The 26567-nt window shown below is 36.7% G+C and overlaps 1 protein-coding gene across 2 annotated transcripts in view; it reads right to left on the bottom strand.

The window, feature by feature from the left end:
- LOC131160339 (uncharacterized) overlaps nt 1-24545 on the bottom strand; it is a 49032-nt gene extending 24487 nt beyond the window's left edge. Inside the window, exons 1-2 of one of the 2 annotated variants that reach the window (XM_058115946.1) lie at nt 24025-24545; nt 15181-15243 (exon numbers count right to left, since the gene is read on the bottom strand). In XM_058115946.1, the coding sequence (XP_057971929.1) occupies nt 15181-15243; nt 24025-24369 (408 nt within the window). In that variant the 5' untranslated portion in view covers nt 24370-24545. The remainder of the gene's footprint in view (nt 1-15180; nt 15244-24024) is intronic. The other variant, XM_058115935.1, reaches the window with a different exon arrangement.
- Nucleotides 24546-26567: the final 2022 nt, after the last annotated feature.

The following is a 26567-nucleotide window of genomic DNA, read 5'->3' as shown; positions in this document are numbered from 1 at the left end:
TTCATGCCCAACCAACCATTTGAGTCTCCATATAGTTTGAGTCCTTCTCATCGACTTGATCATCCTAATTTGCAAGTGTATGCACGACGGCAACTCCAAGAAAGAGAGTCCCCTCTAGCTTCTACTACCACGCCTTTGATTTCCTCATCTGATGATCATACTTCTCATCACGTTGATCCTCCTATTGCTGTTCGAAAGGTAAATGCACATGTACTCAACACACCATTTCCAACTATGTTTCTTATGACTCCTTATCACCCTCCTACTACTATTTTGTCATTGCTCTATCATCTACTACCCTTCCTAAATCTATTTTGGAAGCCTTAGCCCATTCAGGATGGAGGAATGCTATGGTTGACGAGATGAACGCCTTACATGACAATGGTACTTAGGACTTGGTACCTCTTCCTCCTGACAAGTATGTGGTTGGTTGTTGCTAGATTTACACTATGAAAGTCAACATTGATGGTTATGTGGCTCGTCTAAAGGCTCGTCTTGTTGTTAAGGGATACACTCAAGTTTATGGTTTGGATTATTATAATATTTTTTCTCCCATTGCCAAACTTATATCAGTACGTCTGTTCATCTCCTTGGCTACTATTTGTCACTGGCCTTTGCATCAATTAGAGATGTGGAAAAAAAAAATGCCTTCTTGCATGGTGACCTTGAGGAGGAGGTTTATATGGAGCAGCCACTTGGGTTTTTCGCTTAGGGGCAGCCAAGCTTAGTGTGTCGGCACAAAAAGGGTCTATATGGTCTAAAATAGTCTCCCAAAGCATGATTGGGTCATTTCAGTGTTGTAGTACTTGAGTTTGGTCTTTGACGGTGTGTTGTGAATCATTCCGTGTTTTATTGCCATTCTTCATTGAATAGGATCCTTCATGTTGTTTATGTGGATGATATTGTTATTACAAGTGATGATGATCAAGGTATTTAGAGTCTCAAACTTTTTATATAGACTAATTTTCAGACCAAAGATTTGGGATCGTTGAAATACTTCTTGGGTATATGAGTATTGAGATCTCATATCGAAATTGTTGTGCCGCAAAGGAAGTATGTTTTTTATTTATTAGATGAAACTAGCTTGTTGGGATCTAAACCGGTTGATTCATAGATCTTAACAAGAAGTTAATGCTGGATACGGGTGATTTGCTACCTAATCCTGGACAATACCGGAGACTTGTTGAAAAGTTGAATTGTCTCACAATTACTCGGTCAAATATATCTTTTGCAACAAGTGTTGTGAGTCAATTTCTAAATTCTCCGACGACAAGTACTTGGGACGCAATAGTTCGCATCTTGAGATATCTCAAAGGTGCACCTAGGAGAGGTCTTTTATATCGTGATCAAGGTCACACTTATATCCATGAATATATAGATGCAAAGTGGGCTGGATCGCTTTTCGATCGGAGATCCACCACCAGGTACTGTATCTTGGTTGGTGGTAATTTGGTTTCTTGGAAAAGTAAGAAACAAACTATGGTGACAAGGTCAAGTGCTGAATCAAAATATAAAGTTGTGGCTCACACTACCTGTGAGCTTGTCTGGTTGAATAACATGTTGGAAGAATTGGGTTTTCCGCATTCTCAGCCTATGAAGTTGACGTGTGATAATCAAGCTGCTCTTCATATTGCCTCCAACCCAGTCCTTCATGAGCAGACAAAGCACATTGAAGTTGATTGCCACTTTGTTCGTGAGAAACTTGTGCAGAAGCTCATTATAACCGCTTATGTGAAGTTGGACATGCAGCTTGCTGATTTGTTTACCAAAGTGTTGGGGGATGCTTGCGTTAGATTCATTTGTGACAAGCTACGAGCTAATGGCATTTATGTTCCAGCTTGAGGGGGAATGTTAGAAGTTATACATGTCTTTTAGTATTATTATGTAGTGTGTTAGTGTGTTAGTTAATGAAAGCTAGCAAGGGTGCTATTGTCAATAGAATGTATTTTAATTTGTAGTATAAATAGCGGGAGAGACCTATCTTCAAGTTAGGTCTTTCATTTTTAATCAAGTCTTAACAAGAAGCAACTTTTGTGTGGGTTGCAATTCTCCAAATGGGTTTTCAGGGTAAATTACAACAAGTATCCATCTGAGAAGTGAGCTTCCTACAATATGATCAGAGCATAAATCTGCCATTCTTATTCAGAATCTATTTGGGATCATTAATAGTGTTCCGCACTTGGTTTTTGTACAAGCTACTGTAAAACCCTAAGTTGGTTAACTTCCCAATCATGAGCATTTCTAATCAGGGGAATGTTCAAGAAAATTCCTAGGTCAAAAATTTGAAAATGATCACTAATAAGGGCATCCTTGTTACTAGCCAAACTGATACAGGGAGAATGACAGCACCAAATATCATGCCAAAAGAAAATATTATCCCCATTTTGCACTTGGAAGCTTATAAGAGAACAAAAAAACATCCCAACCTTTCTAATGGATTTCCAGACTCCAACACCATGCGCTCCTCTCCCAGCTTTAGTAGTCCAACCATTACACTGAAGACCATATTTTGAAGCAATGATTTCACTCCAAAGCTGATCCTTCTCCTTCATGAATCTCCAAAGCCTTTTTCCAAGGAGGACACTGTTGAAAGTAGATAGAGTTTTGATTCCTAAGCCTCCATAACTGATAGGTTTTACAGCCCCCATTGGACAAGATGATACTATAATTCCTCCCTAGAATTCCGCCAAAGGAATCCTTTTTTGAATTCCCTCAAATCTTATAGCAACTTACCAAACAATAGGGAAATGAAACACATAAAAATCAGGGAATCTGTCAAGGTGCTCATAATGAGGATAAGTCTCCTGCCTTCAAACAAGTAATTCCTCTTCCAGCTGGCCACCTTCCTCTCAAATCTTTCGATATGGGGTCCCAAACCCCTTCGTTTTTTAATTTCTCTGAAAGGGAAGCCAAGGTAGTTGGAAAGCCCCCAGCTTGCAGCCCAAAAGGCCTGCACAAAGAAATGTCCCACAGCGCTGTCTCCTCCTCCTAGATGTGCAATTTGTTTCTAATTTTTTTACTGTAACATCCCTAAAAGCCCAACAGGTACATTGCTTGTTTTTGCTTGTTTTGTAATTGCTTGGGCTTACTAGTTTTGTTCAGTAATTAAATAAGGGCTCATTCAGTTGTGGAAACAATTTTCATTTCCATTTTAGTTTTCCAATAAATAACAAAATAGGAAGGAGAGCTTGGTAAGGTTGTCGTCGTGTGACCTGGAGGTCACGGGTTCGAGGCATGGAAACAGCCTCTTGCAAAAATGCAAGGTAAGGCTGCATACTATATAGCCATTGTGGTCCACCTCTTCCCCGGACCCTGCATATGCGGGAGCTTTGTGCACCGGGCTGCCTCTTTTTTTTTAATAAATAACAAAATAGCTATCTAATTTTTCATTTTTACAATGTTTGTATGAAATGAATAACAAATAGTTTTGGCACTATTTCCATCTGCAAATAGTTTTATTTACCTATGATCATTTTTATATAATTACAAAAATGCCACTTTGTTTTCCAATTTACCAAATTTAAATAGAAAAGTTGGAAAACAACTTTTTCATTATTTTTCTAGATCTCGAACTCTTACTTTACGTATGGGAACATGGAATTCAAATCCTTTTTTTTCTTTATAACAAAATAATTTCATTGATAGAATAGGAATGCACCATAAGGAGAGAGTAAGGCATCTCCTTTCAAAATTCTGGGTAACCCCAGGAAAATAAAGAAGGACAAAACAAAAGGAACATTAGAAACCACCCAAAATATCAGCAGGCCCTATCATTTCAACAAGGAAAGTCAATCACGCTGAACATCCGAAAAACGCATCCCCTGAAGTTCCCATTACCCACACACCAAAGAGAAGCCAAATGTTGAATCTTCTCCCAAACCAATAAAAGAGACAAGCTTCTTTCCAGCAAAAATGTGCATGTTTCATTCCATACACAAACCCAAACGAACAGCAAATAAGGCACAAACACATAACTACTTACCCTCCTTTTTCTGTCAAAACCAACAAACTGAATTGCAAAAAACTCCTCCACTGTCTTTGGGCAAACACGGCATTCCCCAAAATTATTAAATAACTTGTTCCAAATCCTCAAGAGAAATAACAATGTAAGAAAAGATACGAAGCAGTTTCAAAGCAATTAAACAAAGCACGCATACATCCGGAGATAAAGCCTTTAAAGATTTTCTAATCTGTAGCAAGTTATTGGTTTTGATCCTATTAAGCACAACCAGCCAGATAAAAGCTTGATTTTAGAAGGAAATTTGACCTTCGAGATAGTTTTATATAGAGGAAAAGGAAAACCAGAGCCAGTCAAAAATTCACAAAAACAATAGCAGGAATAAAACCCAAGGGATCCAAGGATCAAGAATCAGCTTCCAAAGAGACTCGACAATTATTCAGCAAGACCAACAAGGAGGATAACTCCTCCATCTCCCTATCATTCAATGGTCTCCTGAAGTGAAAATCCCAATAAGGTAAAGGACCACCCAGTTCCACAATGAAAGAAGAAATAGATCCATCCTGTTCTAAGCTTAATCAAAATAAGCGAAGAAAAGAGGAAGGCACAACAACATTCCCCAACCATAGGTCTTTCTAAAAGTGAATATTATAGCCCTTATCCAATATAATTTAGTGTGGGGAGTAAAGAGGGAATAAATCTGAGATATGGCTTTCCACAGGCACTCCAAAAAAACATCTAAGACCTGAGTTGGTATCCCACCTGTTCCCATCAAGTTCAAATTTACTTTTTATAACATTATGCCACAAGGAAGAGACCTCTAAAGGAAACCGCCAGAGCCACTTGGCCAAGACAGTCGTGTTTTTAGACACCAAATTACCAAGACCGAACCTGCCCTCCTGTTTAGGCCTACAGACAACCCCACAACTCACTAAATGATACCTAACATCCCCCACCCTGACCAAAGGAAATCTCTCATGATTCTCTCAATCCTACTAGCCACACCCATAGGTAACTTGAAAATAGACAAAAAAAATAAATATAGTGGGATACTAGAAAGACAAGTTTGAATGAGAGTAATCCTACCTCCTAAAGAAAAAGGAACGCCTAATTTGAAAATAGACAAAAAAATATATAGTGGGATACTAGAAAGACAAGTTTGAATGAGAGTAATCCTACCTCCTAAAGAAAAAGGCATGCCCTTCCAACCATTTAATCACTTAGCCACTCTCTCGATAACAGGGTCCCAAAAACTAGAGGTTTTTGTGTAAAGTTTCTTATGAATCCACGCAAATCCAAATTCAAGCTCCAAAATCTATGATTCCAAATATTACCATATATAATTTTTGAAAAATTGGAAAATGAGTTGATTGTTGAATTATTTTAAAATCTCGAAACAAAAAATGAAAATTTGTTTTGTACATTTAAACAAACTCTTTATTTTCTACCTTTTTAATACAGACCTTGAAAAACTTTAAAAAAAAAAAAAAAGCTAAAGTTTTTATAATTTTTTGGAAAACTAAAAAATGGAAAAGGGAAATTTTTTCCCACAACTAAACGAGAATGTAACACAATTTAAACTTATTCTCCTGCAGTTTTCAGTAAATATATTTAATACAATTACCTGCTAGAGAATGTAATGTGGCCTGCAATTGCTTATAATTCTCTGCTGTCGCATATTCTCTAATGCAGATTTTTCTTTTTCTTTAGACTTGTTCTAACCTTGTTTTAGTACATGTCATTAAAGTTGGGTCTTGAAGTCGAGTCTTTGAATCCATTTATGTATCATTGATCTGCCTTAAACCAAATTGAGATTTTTTACATAATAAAGAAAATGTACTAAGAAAGAATATAAAGAGATTAAAACCTGGAAGAGGATAAGAAATACTCAAAAACAAAAAACACACAAACAAAGGAAGATAAAATGGGAAAATCAAACAAAAATGAAGAAAAAGAAACCCTCTTCAAACCCTTTCCATTATAATTAAAAGAGCACTGCAAATTTTGCAGTTCTCACTGGCCCTTCTTCACCTTTCTCTTTCCACCATCCAAAGTATAATCTTTTCCTTGAGGATCAGACATCCACAGGCCCATCTTGTCCAGCAAATGTTGAGCATCTACACCCTTTCCATTGGTTTCTCTGTATCCACAGACAAAATCTCATACATACATTGTTTCAAAGAACACAAACAAAAATAAAAATAAAACAAAATGAAGAAAAAGAAACCCTCTTCAAACCCTTTCCATCATAGTTAAAAGAGCACTGCAAATTTTGAAGTTCTCGCTGGCCCTTCTTCACCTTTCCCTTTCCACCATCCAATGCATAATCTTTTCCTTGAGGATAAGACATCCACAGGCCCATCTTATCCAGCAACTGTTGAGCATCTACATCCTTTCTGTTGGTATTTCCGTGTCCACAGGCAAAATCCCATACATACATTGTTTAATATCCTTCTGCTTTTTTACCCAATCCCTCATCCTCAATAATAGGGCCAAACTCCAAACCCTCGAGCAAGAAGGTGACAGACAAGGGATATCACTAAGAAAATCAAATGAATTAGAAACATACCCAAAAAGTTCCCAAAACTCATCTAATAATAACCAACCATCACAGGAAAAATCAATTTGACACTCATTTTCTTTCTCCTTAAGCCAAGGATCTAATTTAACCTTCACGCCAGATCCCATCTTAGAATCTTTCAGAACTTCCTCGTATAAAAGCTGCCATCAGAATTTTTTTCTAAAATCTTATTAACCTGCACATCAAGATTTATTTGATTATCAATAAGAGCAATCCTCCTAACCAATCATTAGTTCTTGAACTAAGTTCATGTTCAAGGCTTTTTTCCCTTGCTTTTTTAATCAGTCACCAATTCCCCTTCAAAGTGCACATTAAGGTTGGCAGTTCATTAGGTTCAAGGTGTATTTTGGCTGATGAGGCTAGTGGCCTTTTTAAGTGTGTTAATGGTTTCAGGAGATGCATTACATTATTTCCACCCATAGTTACCACTACCAGAAAGCCATAACACCTTAGCGAACCACATAATGATACGCATGTTCCAAAATGTGGTACATTTTCATATTGGAACGCAAAATCTAATGATCCTAAGTTTTCATTCAATATTTTTGGTATAAAATATCTAGCTAAAGTGAAGAATTATCACATTATAATTCCATCCTAAGTCATTACTAATCTATTTCTCTTTTAGATTTTGAAACACTTCAACACCCTCCTCAAAATATTCAAGTGCCATTACATATATTTCACCAATATATCTATATATGTTCCACATTTTAGAGCACGTGCCATACCACAATCCTGTTCCATGAATCAAAACAGTCCACATTCTAGGTAACATTGTTCCCACCACACATGCTAGAAGTACATATCAACTTATGATGTGCACCTGTGGTTGTGGCCTTAAGCGCCTTTTTTTCTTATTTTAATTATTAGTAATTAAGTAGTAGCAGAAACCTTTTTCGGGCCAGCGCTATGAATTGTGCACTATGATGTATTGTGAAGTTCATAATTAACGTGCAATACATGAAAGAGGAACATTGGCTTCTCCTATAGTTTTCTGGTTAAATTTTGACAATATTTTTCTAGAATCACCGAACATGTTTTTTGTTTCTGTTTGCAGATTATTTTGCATACAATATGAATTACCTAACATATTTCCTACTTCCAGAAATTTGGGAACACAAACAAACTGGAAACAGAAACATTTGGAAATGAAAATAAAAAATCAAAAAAGAAATTGCCAACATTACTAAACGGGCCTATAAATAAACAATTGATCAACACTCTGCCCACAACCGCAAAATGAGTGGAAAGAAAAAAAAATAGAAGTGGAAATCAAAGAAATTAGAAGTGCAAAACAAAAGAAAACATTGAATGAAAAGGCAAAATCTCAGTTAGGATTCTCAATTCTCAATTATGCACGCCATCTGAAAAGTACAGGAGGAAGCCTTTATATAGGCTCCCCCCCCACCCCCCGGCGAAAGACTAAGGGAAAAAATCAAATCAAATCAAATACCAACATAACTGAAATTTTCAAAATAAAGTCCAAAAAATAAGTTCTTAAATTATAGTTCACCTACAATAAATGCAAAACTCTCATCAGTAATGATCATGATCCCGTGACACTCTATTTGGTGGAACCAGCTTAACGCTATTCATAGTTAATATGAACAAGCCAAAACAATCTATGCCTTAAACTGGACATCGTCAAAAACAGCAACTGCAAGTGCATGCCATCAGCGAACCCCCCTTCTCTCCCCCAACGAAAAAATCCACTTGAATAGTTGATCCATTGGACCCTTCTACAACAAAATGTATACTAGAATTATTTTTTTCCCAATGCAAGCTTTTCTAGTCCACACATATCGTCTTTATCAAAAATTATTCCTTGATTAACAATAGAATTTTTTTTAAGATAACTATAGAATTATATTGAGAGAGAAAAAGAATTATTAAATGGCAGGGAACCAGGAATCATCACAAGAAGAGAACATTTGAAAAAAAGGGGTGGGGGGGGGGAAGAATATCAAACAAACTCAATCCCTATCAACATCACTTGCACTCTCACTCTCACTCTCAGACTCATTGCCCCATTTCTTCTTTTCTTTAGAGAAAACTCTCTGTCACTACCACCTGATTCAATCTGGTTTCCACAATATGCAGACACCTCTTATACGTCTTCTCAAATACTTGGACATCATCATACCAGAGCAGACTAGGTGTCAGCCCCTTGATCACTTGGCATTGCCAAATCATGTGATTCCATTAAGCACTATGCCAAGGCAGCATCAAGGGATGGCCTGTCATGGGCAATCTCAAGGGATTAAGATGGTCTACATACACTATGTTGCTAAGGAGGGAGCACATAGTAGTTCAGATGCTTGATACATGCTCAACATTGTCAAAGATGGACATGGTCAGGGCCAATGTCTTTGACAGTATTGCTAGATGTATTATGTTGCTCGATGGTTAACTCCGTTGTATGCCAAATGCTCTAATGTCATGTGGTACATGCTCATGCATGGAAAGTGTCATGATTGAATAGTGCACAACACGAAAGTTTGACCCACAGGCAAGGGACAGTGGCAGATTGGTCAACATATTGACCAAGACAGTTTCTTGAAGTTGCTGACTTGCATGCCTTTGTCCGAAGGCAATTTCGTGGGTTTTTAACATACGGAGGAGACATTCTAGTCATGCACATGCAGACAGAGTTGGTTAGCGCTTTGTTGGCACTTGGTTGCATGGAGCATAGCCTCTTCAGTTGGGGTTGTCAACAATTAACAATTGATGGGGGTGTCAACCAGTTTAAGCTGACATGTGCATGCCACAAAACACCAGTGAATTCATGTGTGCGTGTGTTCCTGAATGTTGTTGAATGTATTTCCTCGTCTCTAATAAACAAGTAAGGTTGGGAGGTGTTGCTACTCCAAATTGTTTGGCTTCTGTCCATGTTACACTGCTCTTACATTTGCAGGATAAAATACCAAACAACTTGATTTCAGGACATTGGCTTAACCAAGTGAAACTTAGTGCCATCACTGTGGGTAAAAATTTGTTGTAAATTTAGATCCTGTGAAATTAGGGCTTAAGTTCTTTCTCTCACACTTTAGAAATCAAATCAAGGATATTTTGATCAGCAAAGAGAAATTTATATTAGCAGGGCATCAAGGGGATCCATCCCAAGGTACAAAACATCAAGCATTCTGTAGAGTGTCGCAAACATCAAGGATTACATTAAGATCATTAACAATTTGCCCACTAAGCCAGCTGGAAACAACAGCAATCTGTTGCTCTTTTCAAATCTGAAGCAGAGTAGTTGTATCTTTGAAAGCTCTCTTATTTATTTCTTTCCAAGCACACCAAAAGATGGCAAGAGGGATAAGATTCAAAGCCTTTTACTTCTCCTTAGTGGCTCTGATGCCTTTCCAAGCCCAAATCTCCCCTCCAATGGAATTTCAAGTAACCCACTGATATCAAGTTAAGGATATAACCATATTCCACAAGTTCCTTGTCCAGAGGCAATGGAGACGAATGTGGTTGACTAATTCTGCATCAGCCATACAAAGAAAACATCTATTTGTGACTGTAAGCCCCATTTTCTACAAATTGCCGAGGGATAAAATATTTCTATGTGTGGACTCCCAAACAAAAAAGGCAACCTTTGAAGGGGCTGCTATCCTCCAAATATGAATCCAAGGGGAGTCGTTGCAATTTGTTCCCATTGAGTAGAGCTTCTTGTAGAAAGAATGAACAGTGAAAACACCATTTTTGTCCAAAGCCCCTTTTGGTTCGTTGAGGATGTTTTGGTAACAGAAATTATGGAGATTTCTATAAAAGTCGGGGAGTACATGAAGTCCCCAATCTGCCACATTTATAGTAAAAGGATTATTCCAGAAAACTCCCTGATCAGTGATTTGGATATGATGACTGATAAGGGCATTTTTGCCACAAGTCAAGCTGTAGATGGAAGGAAAGGCAGCTCTAGGATTACTGTTCTCATAACACCCTGATCAGTGATTTGGAGATGGTTACTGATAAGGGCATTTTGGTCACAAGTCAAGCTGTAGATGGAAGGAAAGGCAGCTCTAGGATTACTGTTCTATACATCATGCTAGAAGAAAACATTGGCCCCATTTCCCACTTGAAATCTCACAAATTGGAAAAAATCATCTCATCCATTCTTGATGAATTTCCAAACTCCCACTCCATAGGACCCCCTACCTTTGTGTATTATCCAACCATTATGTTTGAGCCCATACATAGAAACAATTATATTCCGCCAAAAGTGGTATTTTTCCTTCATGAACCTACATAAACACTTCCCAAGGAGGGCTTGCCAAAAGTAAACATTAGCCCATTTCCCACTTGAAATCTCCCAAATTGAAAATAATCATCCCATCCTTTCTTGATGAATTTCCAAACTCCCACGTCGTATATCATGCCAGAAGTAAACGTTGACCTCATTTCCCACTTGAAAACTCACAAATTGGAAAAAATCATCCCATCCTTCTTATGATGAATTTCCAAACTCTCACTCCATAGGGTCCCTTATTATTTTGTGCTATCCAACCATTATGTTCGGGCCTATTTAGAAACAAATGTATCCCACCAAAAGAGGTCTTTCTCTTTCATGAACCTCAACCACTTCCCAACGAGGGCTTTCTTCTCCTTCATCAACAAGAGGCTTAGCACCTCCATAACCAAAATAAACAGAAAAGGGAACAAGGGATCCCCTTGTCTCAAACTTCTTGAGAAGCCAAAGAAATCATAAAGGCAGCCATTAATAAGCACTGAGAAGCTTGGAGTTTTGATGCATTGGGCAATCCAACTACACCAAAGCTCCCCAAAGCCAATTTTTATAAGGAGATAAAGAAGGTTGTTCCAAACTTCCAATTGACATGATCAAATGATTTCACCATATCTAGTTCGCACATTACTTCCCTTTTCCCCTCGTTCAGATAGGCATCCACTGCCTCATTAGCAACAAGGGCAGCATCCATAATCTGTCTTCCAGCAACAAATGCATGCTAATACTGACCAACTTTCCTCGAAACAAGAGTGACAGAGGTGGTATTAATGCAATAGACAAATTTTCCTGATCTATGCAACTCCTTGAACACATTTAAAATGTCATGCTTGAGAAGGCTCCAATTAGACTAAAAGAAAGCCAAGGAGAAACCATTTGGTTCAGGCACTTTATCCCCATTGCAATTTTTAATAGCTTGGAGGACTTTTACTTCGTCAAAGGGTCTCTCAAGCCACCCTGCGGTGTAGGAATTGAGAGATCTAAAATTGACACCATCCACATAGGTCTCCAAATCTCAATTTCAGTCTAAAGGTCTTTATAAAAATCACAAACACCTTTTTAAAATCCTCTTCCCTAGTCAAGGTTATTCCCCCAATTTTAATGTTGGATAAAGAGTTACATACTTAAATCTGTGGTGGATGTTTACTGTCTGGTGAAATAATTTTGTGTTATAGTCCCCCTCCTTGAGCCATAAAGCTCTAGATTTCTGCCTCCATGATATTTCATCAAGATTAATAACCTCATTCAATTCCTTCTTAATCAGAGCTCTTTTGGACCTCTGTTCATCATCAAGACCCTAGATGATCTCCTGCTCATCAAGTTCTTTGATGCCATTAAGGATAACAGTCTTCTTCTATTGGACATTTCCAAAGGTGTTTTTATTCCATATCTTTAGTTTTTTTTTTTTAATCCTTTCAATTTTGAGGCAAGCACAAAACTAGCCTTCCTTGTGACATGAATAGAGGACCACCAAGTTTTCACCAACTCCCCCAAAACTATCATGTTTTAACCACATATCTCATAGCGAAATGGGATTAGCCCCCATTTAACTCCTCCATTGTCGAGGGTGACAGGGAAGTGATCTGATTAGGGCCTAGGAAGTAGACTTTGAATCACGTGGGGAAAGTGAAGTTCCAAGTCTACCGAAATTAGGAACCTATTAGGAACCTATCTATTCTGAAAAGGAAGGCAGCTCCTTGGAGTTAGACCAAGTGAAATTGCTACCAATGAGAGGAAGGTCAATAAGGGAATTCAAGCGAATAAGGTCAAGGAATTCTCTTATGCAATCGGTCTTCATGACTGCCCCAATTTCTTCCATGTGAATAAACAATCATGTTGAAATCACCTCCAATGATCCAAGGAGCATCCCATCTACTCCTAATCTCGAAAAGCTCATTCCAAAAAAAGAGATATGGAGGATCCTTCACTTGGGCCATAAACCCTTGTGAAAATTCACTGAATGTTATCATTCTAGTTTTTGAACAAACAGGAGACTAAGAAGGAATTAATGGAATGGCCTAACAATTCCCCAACACTAGGCTTCCACAAGACAAGAAAATCCCCTACACCGCCAACTACTCCAAGGGATATCCAATCACAAGCATCATGGCACCAAAGATATTTGATCAAGAGCTGCTCCACTATCTCCACCTTAGTTTCTTGCAAGCTCCACACATTGCCCCTCCATTTCTCAAGAAAGGACTTAATACACTCCTCTTTGGATTTGTTGTTAAGACCCCTCACACTCTAGGAAATGATTATCTTTAACATGATTTAACACAAGGAACTACTACATACCTCTGACATTTCTAAGCTTCCTCCTGTTTTTCCATAGTTTACTATGCATTCTAAGCTTTTTAATTCCCTATTGCTATCCAACTTTCTGATACTGACCGATGGTTTTTTAAGATTACTTCCCATTGCCTCTCTTCTCCTTCTTTCAATATCTTTAAACAATTGCAAGGCTCTGTCTTCAAACCCTTCAAAGGACGCACCTATGGTTTTGCTTCCCAGTTTCAACTTCCGAAGAACCCAAATAGATAACTGATTCTTAAAGTGAGTGTTGTCTGAGTCCAAATCATTCAAAGTATCAAAATTGGGCCAATCAATTAAATCCTCAAAGTTGGATTGGCGCACAAAGTGTCATCACGAATGCTAGGGGCTGGAACAAGGGCTAATCTTTCAGCATCAGTTTGAAATTTAGGGGTTTCCTGCTCCAAAACAACCTTCTCTTGAGTTGCAGGTGCTTGTAAGGGGAAATCTTGAAGGGGGACAACCTTCCCAAAGAGAACTATATTTTTAGCAGCTTTAGAAGGACTGTCATGAAGCTTAAAAAGAGAAAAAGAGCTGGGTTAGGGCTTCAAGTCATCAAGTGAGATTGCTAGGCCAAAAAAAATCCCTGTATTTGTAAGCTTCAAAGCCCAAGTTAAGGCCCACTCTAACATCCTAAAACAAGTCAAAATCTTTGGGCCTATTCTGTCTAGGGAAATCAAATAAACCGTCAGCTGTGCAGCACTTCTTCCACACGGCACTCACGAAGGAGTGCATGAGACCACCCATCTTCCCCATGCTCTGTGAGTTGGGTGCCAAGCCACCACTCAACAATAGACTCAAAGGCTTGCCACAAGGCAAGAACACAAAGAGCTGATCGGTTGAGTAATGGGTTCATTTCCACTAGGGAGGCCATAGGCTTCTTCTCCAACTGCTGAAAAATCAAAGATGTTATAGCTTTCTTGGACCATATGACATTGATATTTATGTCAACAAATGTACATATATGGTGCATATTTCACTTTCAGTGCCATTTGTCCAAATACTAAATCATGAAATGTCAAAAAATATTGCTAATCTAGAATTGGAAAAAAAAAATGTTGTCAACCTTCGCAATTCTCTAAGCTGATAATGTAGTTCTAAAAGTTTTGAGGTTGATGCTCGATCTAACCTCAACACAAGAATTAGATAAAATGCCTCAACGCATGGGCATGAGGCTCAAGTTATACAAGACCCATGCCTCAGGTTCATGGGGGTCAGGCTCTTGTACGCACACCTACACATTAAGACTTACCTGATGCCACAAATGTATACAGTACATATAGATTGTCAAGGTACACATTTCAAGGAGTAAAGTCACTGGTATACAATAAAGGCTATACTTGGATCTTGTGAATCTATTAGTTCAACTTTGTGGCAATCCAACTCTATGATAACTGAAGGCTTAACCTGAGTTTATTTACAACTTCATGGCATTGAAACTTAATATTCAAAGGAAAAAAAACATCTTTGCTATGCAATTCAAAAAATTTGAACCACCACCAAATTCAAGCGCACAAATTTTGTACATCAATCAATAATTACATTTTTGAAAAAGAAAACAATTCATGTTTTCTAACGTGCTATTTCTTCAAACTTCTCATTTCATTTGAAAACAATTTTTAATGAGCAGAAGCTTTTATGTTTCCACAATGGTCATTAATAGAAATAACATTATTTTCTTAATGATCTTTAAGGAAACCACAGCTTGCTCAACCCATGTAAGAGCAAGAAACGAGAAAAACCACAAAGCTTACCAATTCATCAATACATCAGTTATTATATTTGGAAAAGAAAATTTTAAATCTGCTTATAACTCAAATGAAATAAAATTATTTGCATGCACGAAAATAAAGAACTAACAATATTATTCATATATTTGAATATATGATATCGAAAAATAAAGCAACTCAGAGTTTTAATTAAGATGAGGATGCTGCATGCTACAAACAATCACCAAGATGCTGCAAGTAAACAGTGCTTCCCCAGATACACGGAGAACTTAATAGCCCTGAGATTGCATAAGTCACAATGTATACAAATCCATAAACCATTTCAACAATTATGGCAAGATGTTCTTACATTCAATGCCTGCATTGCCGTAATTGCAGACTGCTGATCCACGAAGACAGCAAAGGCAAATGGCTGACAACACCGCAAAAGTGTGTCAGAGTCCAACAAAATGAAGAAATCTGGGGAGCAAATACTCGTGCATGATACTATTAAACGCGGTATACAGCTTCATCACAAACAATAGAAAAAACCTTAAAGAATTCTTTTATAGCAAAATAAATGTATTAAGAAAGAGTTAGAAGGAAAAAAAAAATTAAAGGATTTAACTCCCCAAACCATTACAAACATAAAGCATTTCATCAATAGATAATACTCTTAAACAGGAAAGTTGTAAAAGAAAAGGCATGCTACAAGGAAAGTTGTAAAAGAAAAGGCATGCTACACGGTGTTTTAAAACACGAAGGCATAAACCAAGGCAATTTTACCTATGACGAGGCAAGGCTTAAACCTTTTGGAAGTCTAATTTTTTTTATTTGAAAAATAATGATATAAAAATAAAGTAATACTAAAAAATAGGGAAAATAGAATGATACATCGTACTAGTAAATTAAGGACAATTAAACAAAATGTCTAAACAACACGTAGGTCATTTTAAACTTGCAAAAAACAAAGCATGTCAAAAGATAAATCATAAGCCATAAATTACAGTCCCAGACATAAAGAAATAAATAAATATACTCAGCATGCAGTCTTTCCTTTTGTTTACGATCTTGGCTCAATTAGTTCTAAAAAGTAAAAATTATATATACTCTCAGAGTGCAGTCTTTATTTTTATTTTGCAATCTTGGTTCAATTAATAAGCACAAATTGCTTCAGAACATTTAAGATACAGCAGTCAGTAACACAATACTTAAGAAACCAAAGCTTACAACCATTTGCTTCACTAAGTCACTGTGTCAAGCAAATCAGGCATGCATAGAATCTATGAGTTGGGTAGAAATGGAAAATCAAGGAAGCTTAACCGGTCCAACTCATATTCAAAAATCTAACTGTAGACCATCAAGATTTGATTTTGACGACAACATAGATTATGCACTGGGGGTGTTGAATTTATTGCATCGACTTAAGTATTACTGTTTTATAAGTAGCAAAAAATGAGATGTCTTATTCCACACATGAAACATCTCGTAGCATGAGCAGTGAGATCAGCAACATGAACAATTGGACCAAGCAAGCTTATCAAACCAACTAACAAAGTACAAACTACAGGAAGGATCCCTTGTTAGCCCTATGATTAGGGAGTACGTTACCTTCCTTTCTCTTGAGGAGCCTCATTGTATTTTTGAGTCTTTCCTTTCCTTTTAACTATAGACATCGGTACAGGCACAATACATGCAAGCCAAGCACCTTTTCTCTTTTAATCAATTCCCACTGATTGAAAGCTTTCTTTCAAGAAAGATCTTTCCTTCCCAATGGTCTCAGGCCAAGGATAGCAGTCAAGCAAACCAAGCCAGTTCCTTTTCTAGCATCACAGGGCAGCAGAATTTCCAGGCCAAAAGAATCCCTTTTGCCTTAATCTGCACAACACGTAACAGAGTCAGCCTCTGTGACAACAAGACTACACCAAGTCCCATCCAACCATACTCATCTAAATACAAATAAAAATATTCACGGATCTAATTTAGTGGCAAACCCCTTTCCAAGATGGTCACTTGGAAATCATGACTCGATCAATAAGGGTGTTGAACTCAAATTTGGGTAGCTAACCAACCCAAATGTTTTGGGTAAGTGTCACTAACCACCCACAACCCAAAGTGATACCATACACCACTCGAGACAGACATAGAAAGGTTAAACATCCTTGACATTCCAAATGGTGTAAGACAGCACCACCCCAAGAATAAGCCCATAGGATGCACATCCCAACCTCAAAGTTGAGAGTGAGATGAAAACTCATTCTTTAGTCATCCATGGAACTTCTAATCCTACAAAAAAGCCTAAGACAACCCTCCAAGATGTCAGGAGCCCACCCCTAAAATGCTCCTTGGGGAGATAGGACAATGAGGGTAGTAGTGTGCTCATTTGGTGTTTCCCCCAAAGTATCATCTTTTCATATCATTCTCGCTCTAGCATAAGTAACCAACCATGGGTCTAAAGAAGCATACCGGTTCCCCCTAAGTATCATCTTTTCATATCATTCTCGCTCTAGCATGAGTAACCAACCATGGGTCTAAAGAAGCACACTTCACTTCACCAAAAGACCAAATTTATATTTCTCCAAATTTGCCATAAGCCAATAGTGACACTTTAAATCCATCTATGACATCTCCTTAATCAAATCCATGTTTACTACAGTTACTTCAAAGCTATACATCCATAGGCCCATGTAGTCCTTCCAAGGTTGTCCATACACCCCCCAGCACATGTCAAGCACATAAGAATGTCATAACACATAACAGAGCATAAAACATCTAGCTGCTGCACTAAGTCAGGATATTTTTGCTCCTGCATAATCTGAATTTTTTTTATTGTATTTGAACTTTTAACTCGAATCTGAAATAATGATATTATTATGTAGTAGCTGAATTAATTACCTTGATTTTATATTATTTGGATATATCTTCAACCTGAATGAACGTGGAAAACTAACAATTTTACCTCTTGTGCCTATCTCATTATATTTGCGGCAACTATTTCGGAAACTGAATTGATAGGGATACTTTTGAATTTTCAATGAGTTGAGAGTGGATAAATGTTCCTATACTCTTGTATGGCAATGTTAAGTTTCCATCTTTGAGGATACACTATTAACTATCCCCATTTTTTTCTGGAAGCTAAGTTGCCTAGACACAGAACGATTAGCACTATGGTGGAGACTTTTAATATATTGCATACTCACGGAATAATTGAATCTAGAATATTCTGGAATTCATTTAATTCTTAAAATAATCTCTCAAATGGCTAAATATATACTTTATTCATACAAAAAATTTGTCCAGCACCTGTGTGAAATAAAACAAGCAAAAGTTTTTTTTCTTAGGGGGGGGAATGAAAGAAGACCATTTATTAATATCCCAAAAACAGAGTACAAGGCTTGGAGGACAAGGAATCTCCTCTAAAGATCCAAAGAACAGAAAATAGAGGTACTTAAATTACAAAAGTGCTGCATTCCAGTCCCTTCTGAAATCAGAAAGCAATAAACCCCAAAAGAAGCTGAGAGAATGCACCCAAAAGGAGGTGAGGAAGATCACTTTGCCCCATAAAAGCCGTGAGTGTGACTTAAAAAGTCTATCATTCCTCTCAATCCACAAATTCCAAAGAGCTCTAACTCTATTTTTGCCAAGGCCCCTATACCTACATTCTGCAACACCACCCACTCTTCACCTGCATAAGAAAAGAGACCATTCGCATGTGAGAGCCTTGTAGGTCCTTCTTTGAAGACAATCAAACATGTTAATCATATCCAGGATCACAATCCAAACAAATATCCGGGTCTTCCCTTAGCCCTCCAAAGGATGTGGCTCCAAGGGAAATGGTTAGGTCTATTTGGTATTGTTGCTTTTTTCTATTTTCTATTTTTGTTTCTCTACCGTGAATAAACAGATTATAAAAAAGCATTTGTTTACATTGTCAGTTTTCAATTTTCAGATGTTAGTAAAAAAACTAAAACTAGAATTTAAGGTTTTCAATTGCTTTGGCAACCTGTTGCCAGAATATTTTAACATCCAAATTAACTTTTTTCCGACTTAATCATTCATTTTATACATACTTTTTTTAATTAAAATTAAATTAAAATACAATATGAATTTAAACTATAATTAAAATATAGATATTAATAAACTTTCGAAATATTTTAAGAAAATAAAGAATTTTGTTTACAAAATATTTTTACTATTTTTTTATTGTCATGCATAATAATATTATTCTTGCAAAGTGAATTTGAAATTTCATAATTAAACAAAATAATTATAACAATTTTTATTTTTATTATAGTATTATAATTTGTATTATTTTGTACTTTTATTATTTTAATCATATTTTTTAAACGTTATTTGACTCGAGGAGAACAAGAAGCATTTGTTTAATCAAGTTTTTAATTTGTTATAATTTTAGGAATATTAACCAAACAGGTTGTTCGCTTTTGGTTTTTAGTTTTCGTTCCTGCATTTCATATTCATAATTTGTCATAGCAGTGTTTTAAAAAGCGTCAAGGTGTGCCTTGAGGCGATTTGGGCCTAAAACGCACCAAGGCATAGGTAGAAATGCATAAATCCAAAAAGGCGTACGCTTCAGGGGAGAAGGCGTACACCTCTCCTGTAAATGCACGCCTTTTACGCTTCAAATCTCAAGGCATATGCATTTTGGGCTTCCCGGTTTAAAGCATAAATTAAAAAAGAAAACCCAAAACATCTAAAGCCCTTTCCTCCCTCTCTCCCATGAAGCTTCTTCCCTTCTGCTCTCTCGATGAAGCCTCCAACGAGTCTTCTCCTCGACAATAGCCTCTGCTCTCGACGAAGCATCCAGTCTTCTACTCTCTTGACAATTCCTCTTGACAAAGCCTCCAGTCTTCTCCTCTATCGATGATTCCTCTCGACAAAGCTTCAGATCTCTCAACGAAGCCTCCCGTCTTCTCCTCTCTCGACAATTCCTCTCGACGAAGCACTCTCTCAACGATTCCTCTCTCAGCAAAGATTCTTCTCCCTCTCCGACAACTCGACGATTGCCTCCAACAATTTGTCCAAGCTTCGTCGAGAGAGCTTGGCTAGCTTCATCGACTGCCTATTTTTACTATTTCACTTTTTTATCTTTCCAACATATATAAAGCAAATTTAAAAGCAATTATCTTTTAAATGTATATATAGATATAAGAAATTGAAAAGGATGAGATATTTTGTATTAAAAATTGGAATCAAAATATAAATTATTTTTTTTACAACTAAAAATCTTGAGGCATGTTGTAGAAAATAAATCTTATTTCAATTTTAATTTTGTAAAATTATAAAATAATAATTGAATTTACAAATTTTTCAATATTTATATAAGAAACATAGCAAATATATGTTTTTAAAACTTTTTAGATAAATATTTAAAAATTAAAAGAAATTTTATACTATAAATAATTTTTTATATATTAATTATTTTAAAAAATACAGCCCCAAAATGCTTACACCTCAACGCCTTGAGGCTTACGCCTCGCCTTACGCCTTCGCCTTTTAAAAAACTATTTCATAGTAATACCAAGCATCCCCTTAAGGGGCAAGGTTTTCAATAGGTGTGAGAAAAAGGATTTCAAGAGAACATACCTGAAAAATCACCCTCCCTCACTCTTGCATCCTCCCTAGAAGGAATACCAAAAATGGAAATCCAAAGAAAAAGAACACCCTTCAAAAGAAATGAATGAGTTGATGGGTGCATCATGTAAAGAAATAAATAAATAGTAGAGGCACCTTCAGCTTCAAGGAAGTCTCACCCATCCACACATCTTCCCAAAAATGAATCCTATAACCATTACTCACATTGAAGCAGATGAGAGGAAAGAACTGACTAGAGAGAGAACAAAGAATATTGACAAACTAAGCTCCACGCAATTTTGAAAAATAAAAGAGTTTATTGTGTCGAAGTATGAAATTTTGGGAAATTCTCTCTAAGTCTATCATGCATTCTTGCTACGACAAGTGCACAAAAGTAGATCACAAAACTCTCAACGATTGCTTATGTTTTGTTCATGATTGCTATCTCATGAAGCCTCCTTAGAACTCATGAGCAAACCATCAATCGACTCATCAAGCAAACATGTTGTTCACAAGCAGATTGTCCGTTGTGTCATCGAGCATTCTATTTGTGCATTAAGCTGATCATCAAACTTCACAGAAAGCACCATCTGCAAATTGATTTGATTAAAACTCTAAAAATGCATACAGCATCCAAAAGTAGTTCATGAGCAGTGCATTGGTCAGTACACCACACTGACCACAGTGATATCTTGTTGCTTTTTAAGTATCAACAAAATTTAGTGTGATATTTCTATTTCATTATTTATTTATCTATGTAGTGTGTACAAAGGATAGAGAATCTACCCGCCACATTCCTGCATCAAGTGAGTGACTGACATAATCTCACGTGAGTATTAGGATCAATTATTCATTCTAAGATAACTAATGAAATATACTAAGGAGGGAGGAAAAATTACAACATTAGGAACAACTGCCCATAAGTTGTGTAAGGGATCGAGGTTCCATTGACCGAGTGCAAAAGAATTGTTTGTCTTATTAGTAAAATTTTCAAGCAGGTTCGTTGACGTAGTTCAGAAGAGATCATACCAATACCTGTTTGCTTATATATTTTGCCTGATTGCTTCCACACTCTATTATTAAAGTTTGCATTGCACAAAAAACACCCACTTAGAACCGACTCACCTCAGTGCCATAACTGAGCCAACACCTACCTTAGATTTGTGATTTGTCAAAAAGAGATAAAGAGGGACTGGGTTCGAGTCATATGCAGAGAGAGAGTTTGATGTGCATCTCTCAACAGATTTGGAAAAGATTAACAAAGGTCATTGGAGTGAAGAGGCGCTGAGGAGAAAGAGTGTGAGAGCCATGTGTTTGACAAAGTACCTGAAAGACAAACGGAATCTTCGATTGTTTAAAGACTTGACACTAAGTTCTTTCTAAGTAAAACAAAAACAATCCAAAATTTTGTGTTTTGTATGCCTTAGCTTAAAAGACATAAAGAATGTTCCTTTCAGCAACATTAGTTTTTGAACAGAACAATGATGGAGAAAGGAGTGCAATTTAAAAATAAAAGGTCCCTATGCAAAGGGATACATCAATATATGTTTGACTCTTTGACGCATCAAGAGTGACCTGCACCTGATATTACAAAGTAAAAAACCTAAACATAGTCAGCACATGGTCTTTATTCTATTTAATGATCTTGATTCAATTAACAAGCACAAGTTGCTTTAGAACATTATAGATAGAGCAATCTTGAATGAAACACTTGAGAGCGAGAGTGAGACTGCAATTTTGGATTGAATAGGGAGTCATGTTTGTTCAAAGTTGCCAAATTATTCCTTGAGGGGGGACAGCGCAAAAGCTATGTGTTTGACAAAGTGTTTGTAAGACAAAAGGGATCTTCCACCCTCTTACACTTTACACCTGAATTCTTTTTAATAAAACAAAAACAAACAATCCCAGCATGTGTACACTACGCTCAAAAGACATGAAAAATGTGCGCTTCATCCATAGTCACTTGCCCCACCTAAAAGGCGAAGTGCCGAAACCAATTCGCAAACTTATTTCAAAATAAACTTTTAAGGCTTTTAGCTTGAGGGTCCCTCACCTCAAGGAATGCCTCAAAATTACTTATAAAACAATGGTTTGACCAGAAACACTATTAAGGAAATGCAATTTGAAAAAAGGGGCTCTCTTGCGCAAAGGGATACACCAATAGCTATTAGATTTTTCGGCAGAAGAAGAAGAAGAAGCTAGCATGTAACTAAAAAAAATTGTAGGATGGGAGCATGAAAACATAAAGAAATGACCACTTCTTCTGCTAAAACTAGCTCAACCCTAGACTGTTGTCTTCAATTGCCTTGCAATTATAATGAATAATTCAATATCCATCACTAGATCCAAGCCAAGTTCAAATTCGCACAATTGAAATTGGCCTAAACAAATTCTCAAAGCCTGAACATTAATGTAGTATTGTAGTCCTTTGATTTAAAGTCACATAGCAAAATTATAAGGAAAATTATTCAATATTAATCACAATCGTCTTTGTTCTAGATTTTCTTTGGGAGATGTCTCATGATCCCTCTTGTAAATTCTTCTCTCATTAATAAAATTTTCTTCTGCTATCCAAAAAAAGAATTCCAAACCAAGTTCAAATTCACAAAGTTGAAATTGGCCTAAACAAACACTCATCACCTGAACATTAAAGTAATATTGTAGTCATTCAATTTTAAGTCATATTTTACTAGGTTTGTATTTTATATCAAATTTTATTTTAATTCTAAATGGAAACCTCCTTAAGAGGTTCTAAAATCTAACTTCTTATAGCATATGATGTATATCCACGCATTGCCAACATCAACAATTAATAGAGTCTAATATGTCGACCCCAATACTTTTCAAGACTTTTTTTTTTTTTCCAACTTTGTTTGAAATTTAAGACTGGTCTGCGTTTATTTGGTTACAATTTACATGGGTTAAGCGAAGTTGTGCTTTTTATATGGATCCTGCAACAGCAAGGGTTCGTCTTTTGACAAAATGGGTTAATGTTGAATACTATAAAGTAATATAATCGTATAACATGCATTTTCATTGCTTTATTTCATTATGTATCCAGCATAGCAAGATAGTCTTTTACTACTGACAAAAATAGAAACTCCAGCTGAGCCCCACTCAAGTTGCATTCTCCTTGCTACATCATCAACTTAACCCATAGCTAATTCATAACACGAATATATGTTGGCCCTTCATTCAATAGTCTCATTGTGCAGCACTTGATGAAGTTCCTGATTTCATTCAATAGTCTCATTATGCAGCACTTGATGAAGTTCCTGATTAACCCATTCAATATTTGCAAGCCCTAACTGGATTACCATCTTGAAAGCTGAAACGTCATGCCACATGCCAACCTTCAACCCGCCCAATTAACTAGTCCATAATAAATTAACACAAATTGTGAGTTTTTTCAAAAACCACCTTGCCTATTCTGAATAACTTTCTCAAAAATCAACTTGACACCAACGAAAGCATAAACCATTACACGACTGTAAGAAAATAAAAACAAAAGGAAAAAAAGTAGGAAACCATCTTTCCAACACAAATGTAACAATAACATCTCTGAAATTCAGTTTCATTCGTGCATACAACCAATGCAGTGTGTAAAAGTCCAGTACAGAACCTGTGATGTTTCGGTAGGAGTACGCAGGTGTGAAGATTCGAATCCCGGAAACTCCCGAAAAAGACTGTAGATTTCTCGAGGCTTAACGTCTTCGGGGAGCCCGGCAATGAACAGGGTCCGTACTTCGCCAGGGAAACCCTGGCCATGGAGAGGAGCAGGGGGAGCAGCGTAGGAAGCAAAATGGGGCTGCTGGTGGGGAAGGTACTGCTGGGTTAGATGCTGCGGCGGTTGGCCCACCACCGGCGGTTGCGGTGCCGCCGCACCGAGAGGCAGCGGAGGAGGAGCCTGGTAGTAGGGGTAGTGAGAGGCGTGAAGGCCGGTGGGTGGAGGATAGTAGGCAGCCATGTCGTCCGTTGTGCCCGCTTGACGCTGCCAATCGCACCCGAGCCCCTGGTTTTATCTTCTTTGTTTGAGCCCTAGTTTTTGCTGCGTGATGGAAAGGTCAAATTGGGGAAAAAAAAAAAAATTTGGGAGTGGTAATGAACATAGATGCAGGATTTTGTATTTGAATTTATGTCATCTTTGAGCCATTTGGGAATATAGATTTTATGTTAATTTAGATTTGAATAAATTTGAATATAATTTTATATTATATTTTATTTGAATTCAATATAATATAAAATTTAAGATTTTTTCAAACATGCCGTGAAAAAAAATTTATATAATTCTATATTATATTTAATTTAAATTTATACCAATTAAAATTCAAATTTTGAACTCTTTTCAACCAAATAAAAGATTTGCATTCTAAAATACGTAGAACCCCTGCATATAAATGTCAAATTTTTAATTTGTTGCATAAGTGATCTTACAACTTTTTGACTTTGTGCTGGGTGAATTTTAATGTCATGTTTGGGGGTTTGGAGCGGGAATTTTGCTACCTAGGCATCCTCGTCGACAAATAAATAGTATGAATTTTTGTCTCTGTCATCATTATGCCTACAAAATCACTCTCTTCAAACCTAAATGTTGTCTCTTTGTTCCTTCTCCAACATTCAAGAAGTGAAGATAAGTAATTGGAAATGTAATTACTAATTTTTGTTCATGCTATTTTCATACCTTTATTTCCTAATTTCGAGGGGCAAGTCCACATTTGTTGGTTTTATAGGGCGATTCAAGCTATTTTTTGCAATTTAAATTAATTTCAAACTAGGGTCAAACTAGGATGGTGCCTAGATACATCTATTTATGTGTTTTTTAAAATAATAATAATAATAATTTATTTGGACATGTTTTGGGAAAGATTTGGTGCAAGGGGAGCATAAAGGGGAGGGTAGTTTGTGATTGGAACATAGAGGAAAGGAGGGAAATGTTGGTAACCATTCTAAACAACCATTCATAGTCGTGGTACCTCCTCCATCCTCTTGTCGGGGATCTACGAGTAACAATAACACCACAAGCAATAATAAACACCAAGATTTAATGTGGTTCAGTCCAAACTGACCTATGTCTACGGAGTACACCGAACTTTACTAAAATTGGGAGAAAATACAATAGGAGAAGGAGGAGGCTCCTACACTCCACTCAACTCAACTTACTTTTTCTTACACCTCTCTCTCTCTCTCTCTCTCTCTCTCTCTCTCTCTCTCTCTCTCTCTCTCTCTCTCTCTCTCTCACACACACACACACACACCTTCAACTCAATTACACTTACACTCACATATTATTCCACGCACACACATCTCTTTTTATATAGATGGATGGAGATGGACATAAATGGAAGATGGTAATGAGGGTTAATAAGGTAATTCAATAAGATGAGCTGAGATTAGCACCGACACTCCAATACATCAAAGCTGACTCTCCACACAGATCAAGGTTGTCTTTCTACAACTCATTGAGGGCTCATAAAGGCCCCATTTCCATTTCAGCTCAACAATCTCTCACTTTGAGACGAAAACACCATCTCAACCAATATATAGGTAAATAATGCACTCAAATCCGTCTTCAAGCATGAAGACCAACTAAAGTTGAGCACAACTTCAATTTCTCTGTAGTCACCACATTTGTCAACATATCTGCTGATAGGGGTAACCATTCTAAACAACTATTCATAGTTCTGGTACCTTCTCCATCCTCCAATCAACACCATCATTATCTCCACAAAACATTTATCCCTAGCATCCATCATCGTTATGCACTGTAATTATTATCACAATGTCTTAGAGGGTCAACTTCTAATAGGGGGTCGAATCTTTGAATCACCTCGATCGGGTGGCAAGTTTGAGACAACTGTGGAAAGTGAGACTAAGAAATTGATCAAAATGCAACTCAATGAAGCCATTACCAATCTATTTTTTGATCCTAAGTGAAGTCAGAACACCTAATTAGTTATTACCACTTTATTGGTCTCTAAATTACAATTAGGTCTAAGGAAACTAATAGTGAATGACCTTGTAATGACCCAAAATATATATATGCATGATTAGTGTAATAAAAAAAATAAAAAAATTAATTAATTAAATAAATAAATAATAATGATAATAATATAAATATATATAATTATAAAATTATATATATATATATATATATATAATCCATAT

This window comes from Malania oleifera, chromosome 1 (assembly GCF_029873635.1).
Source record: "Malania oleifera isolate guangnan ecotype guangnan chromosome 1, ASM2987363v1, whole genome shotgun sequence".
Taxonomy (NCBI): domain Eukaryota; kingdom Viridiplantae; phylum Streptophyta; class Magnoliopsida; order Santalales; family Ximeniaceae; genus Malania; species Malania oleifera.
Note: the sequence above shows the minus strand (reverse complement) of the source record. Positions and strands in the feature narration are given on the sequence as shown.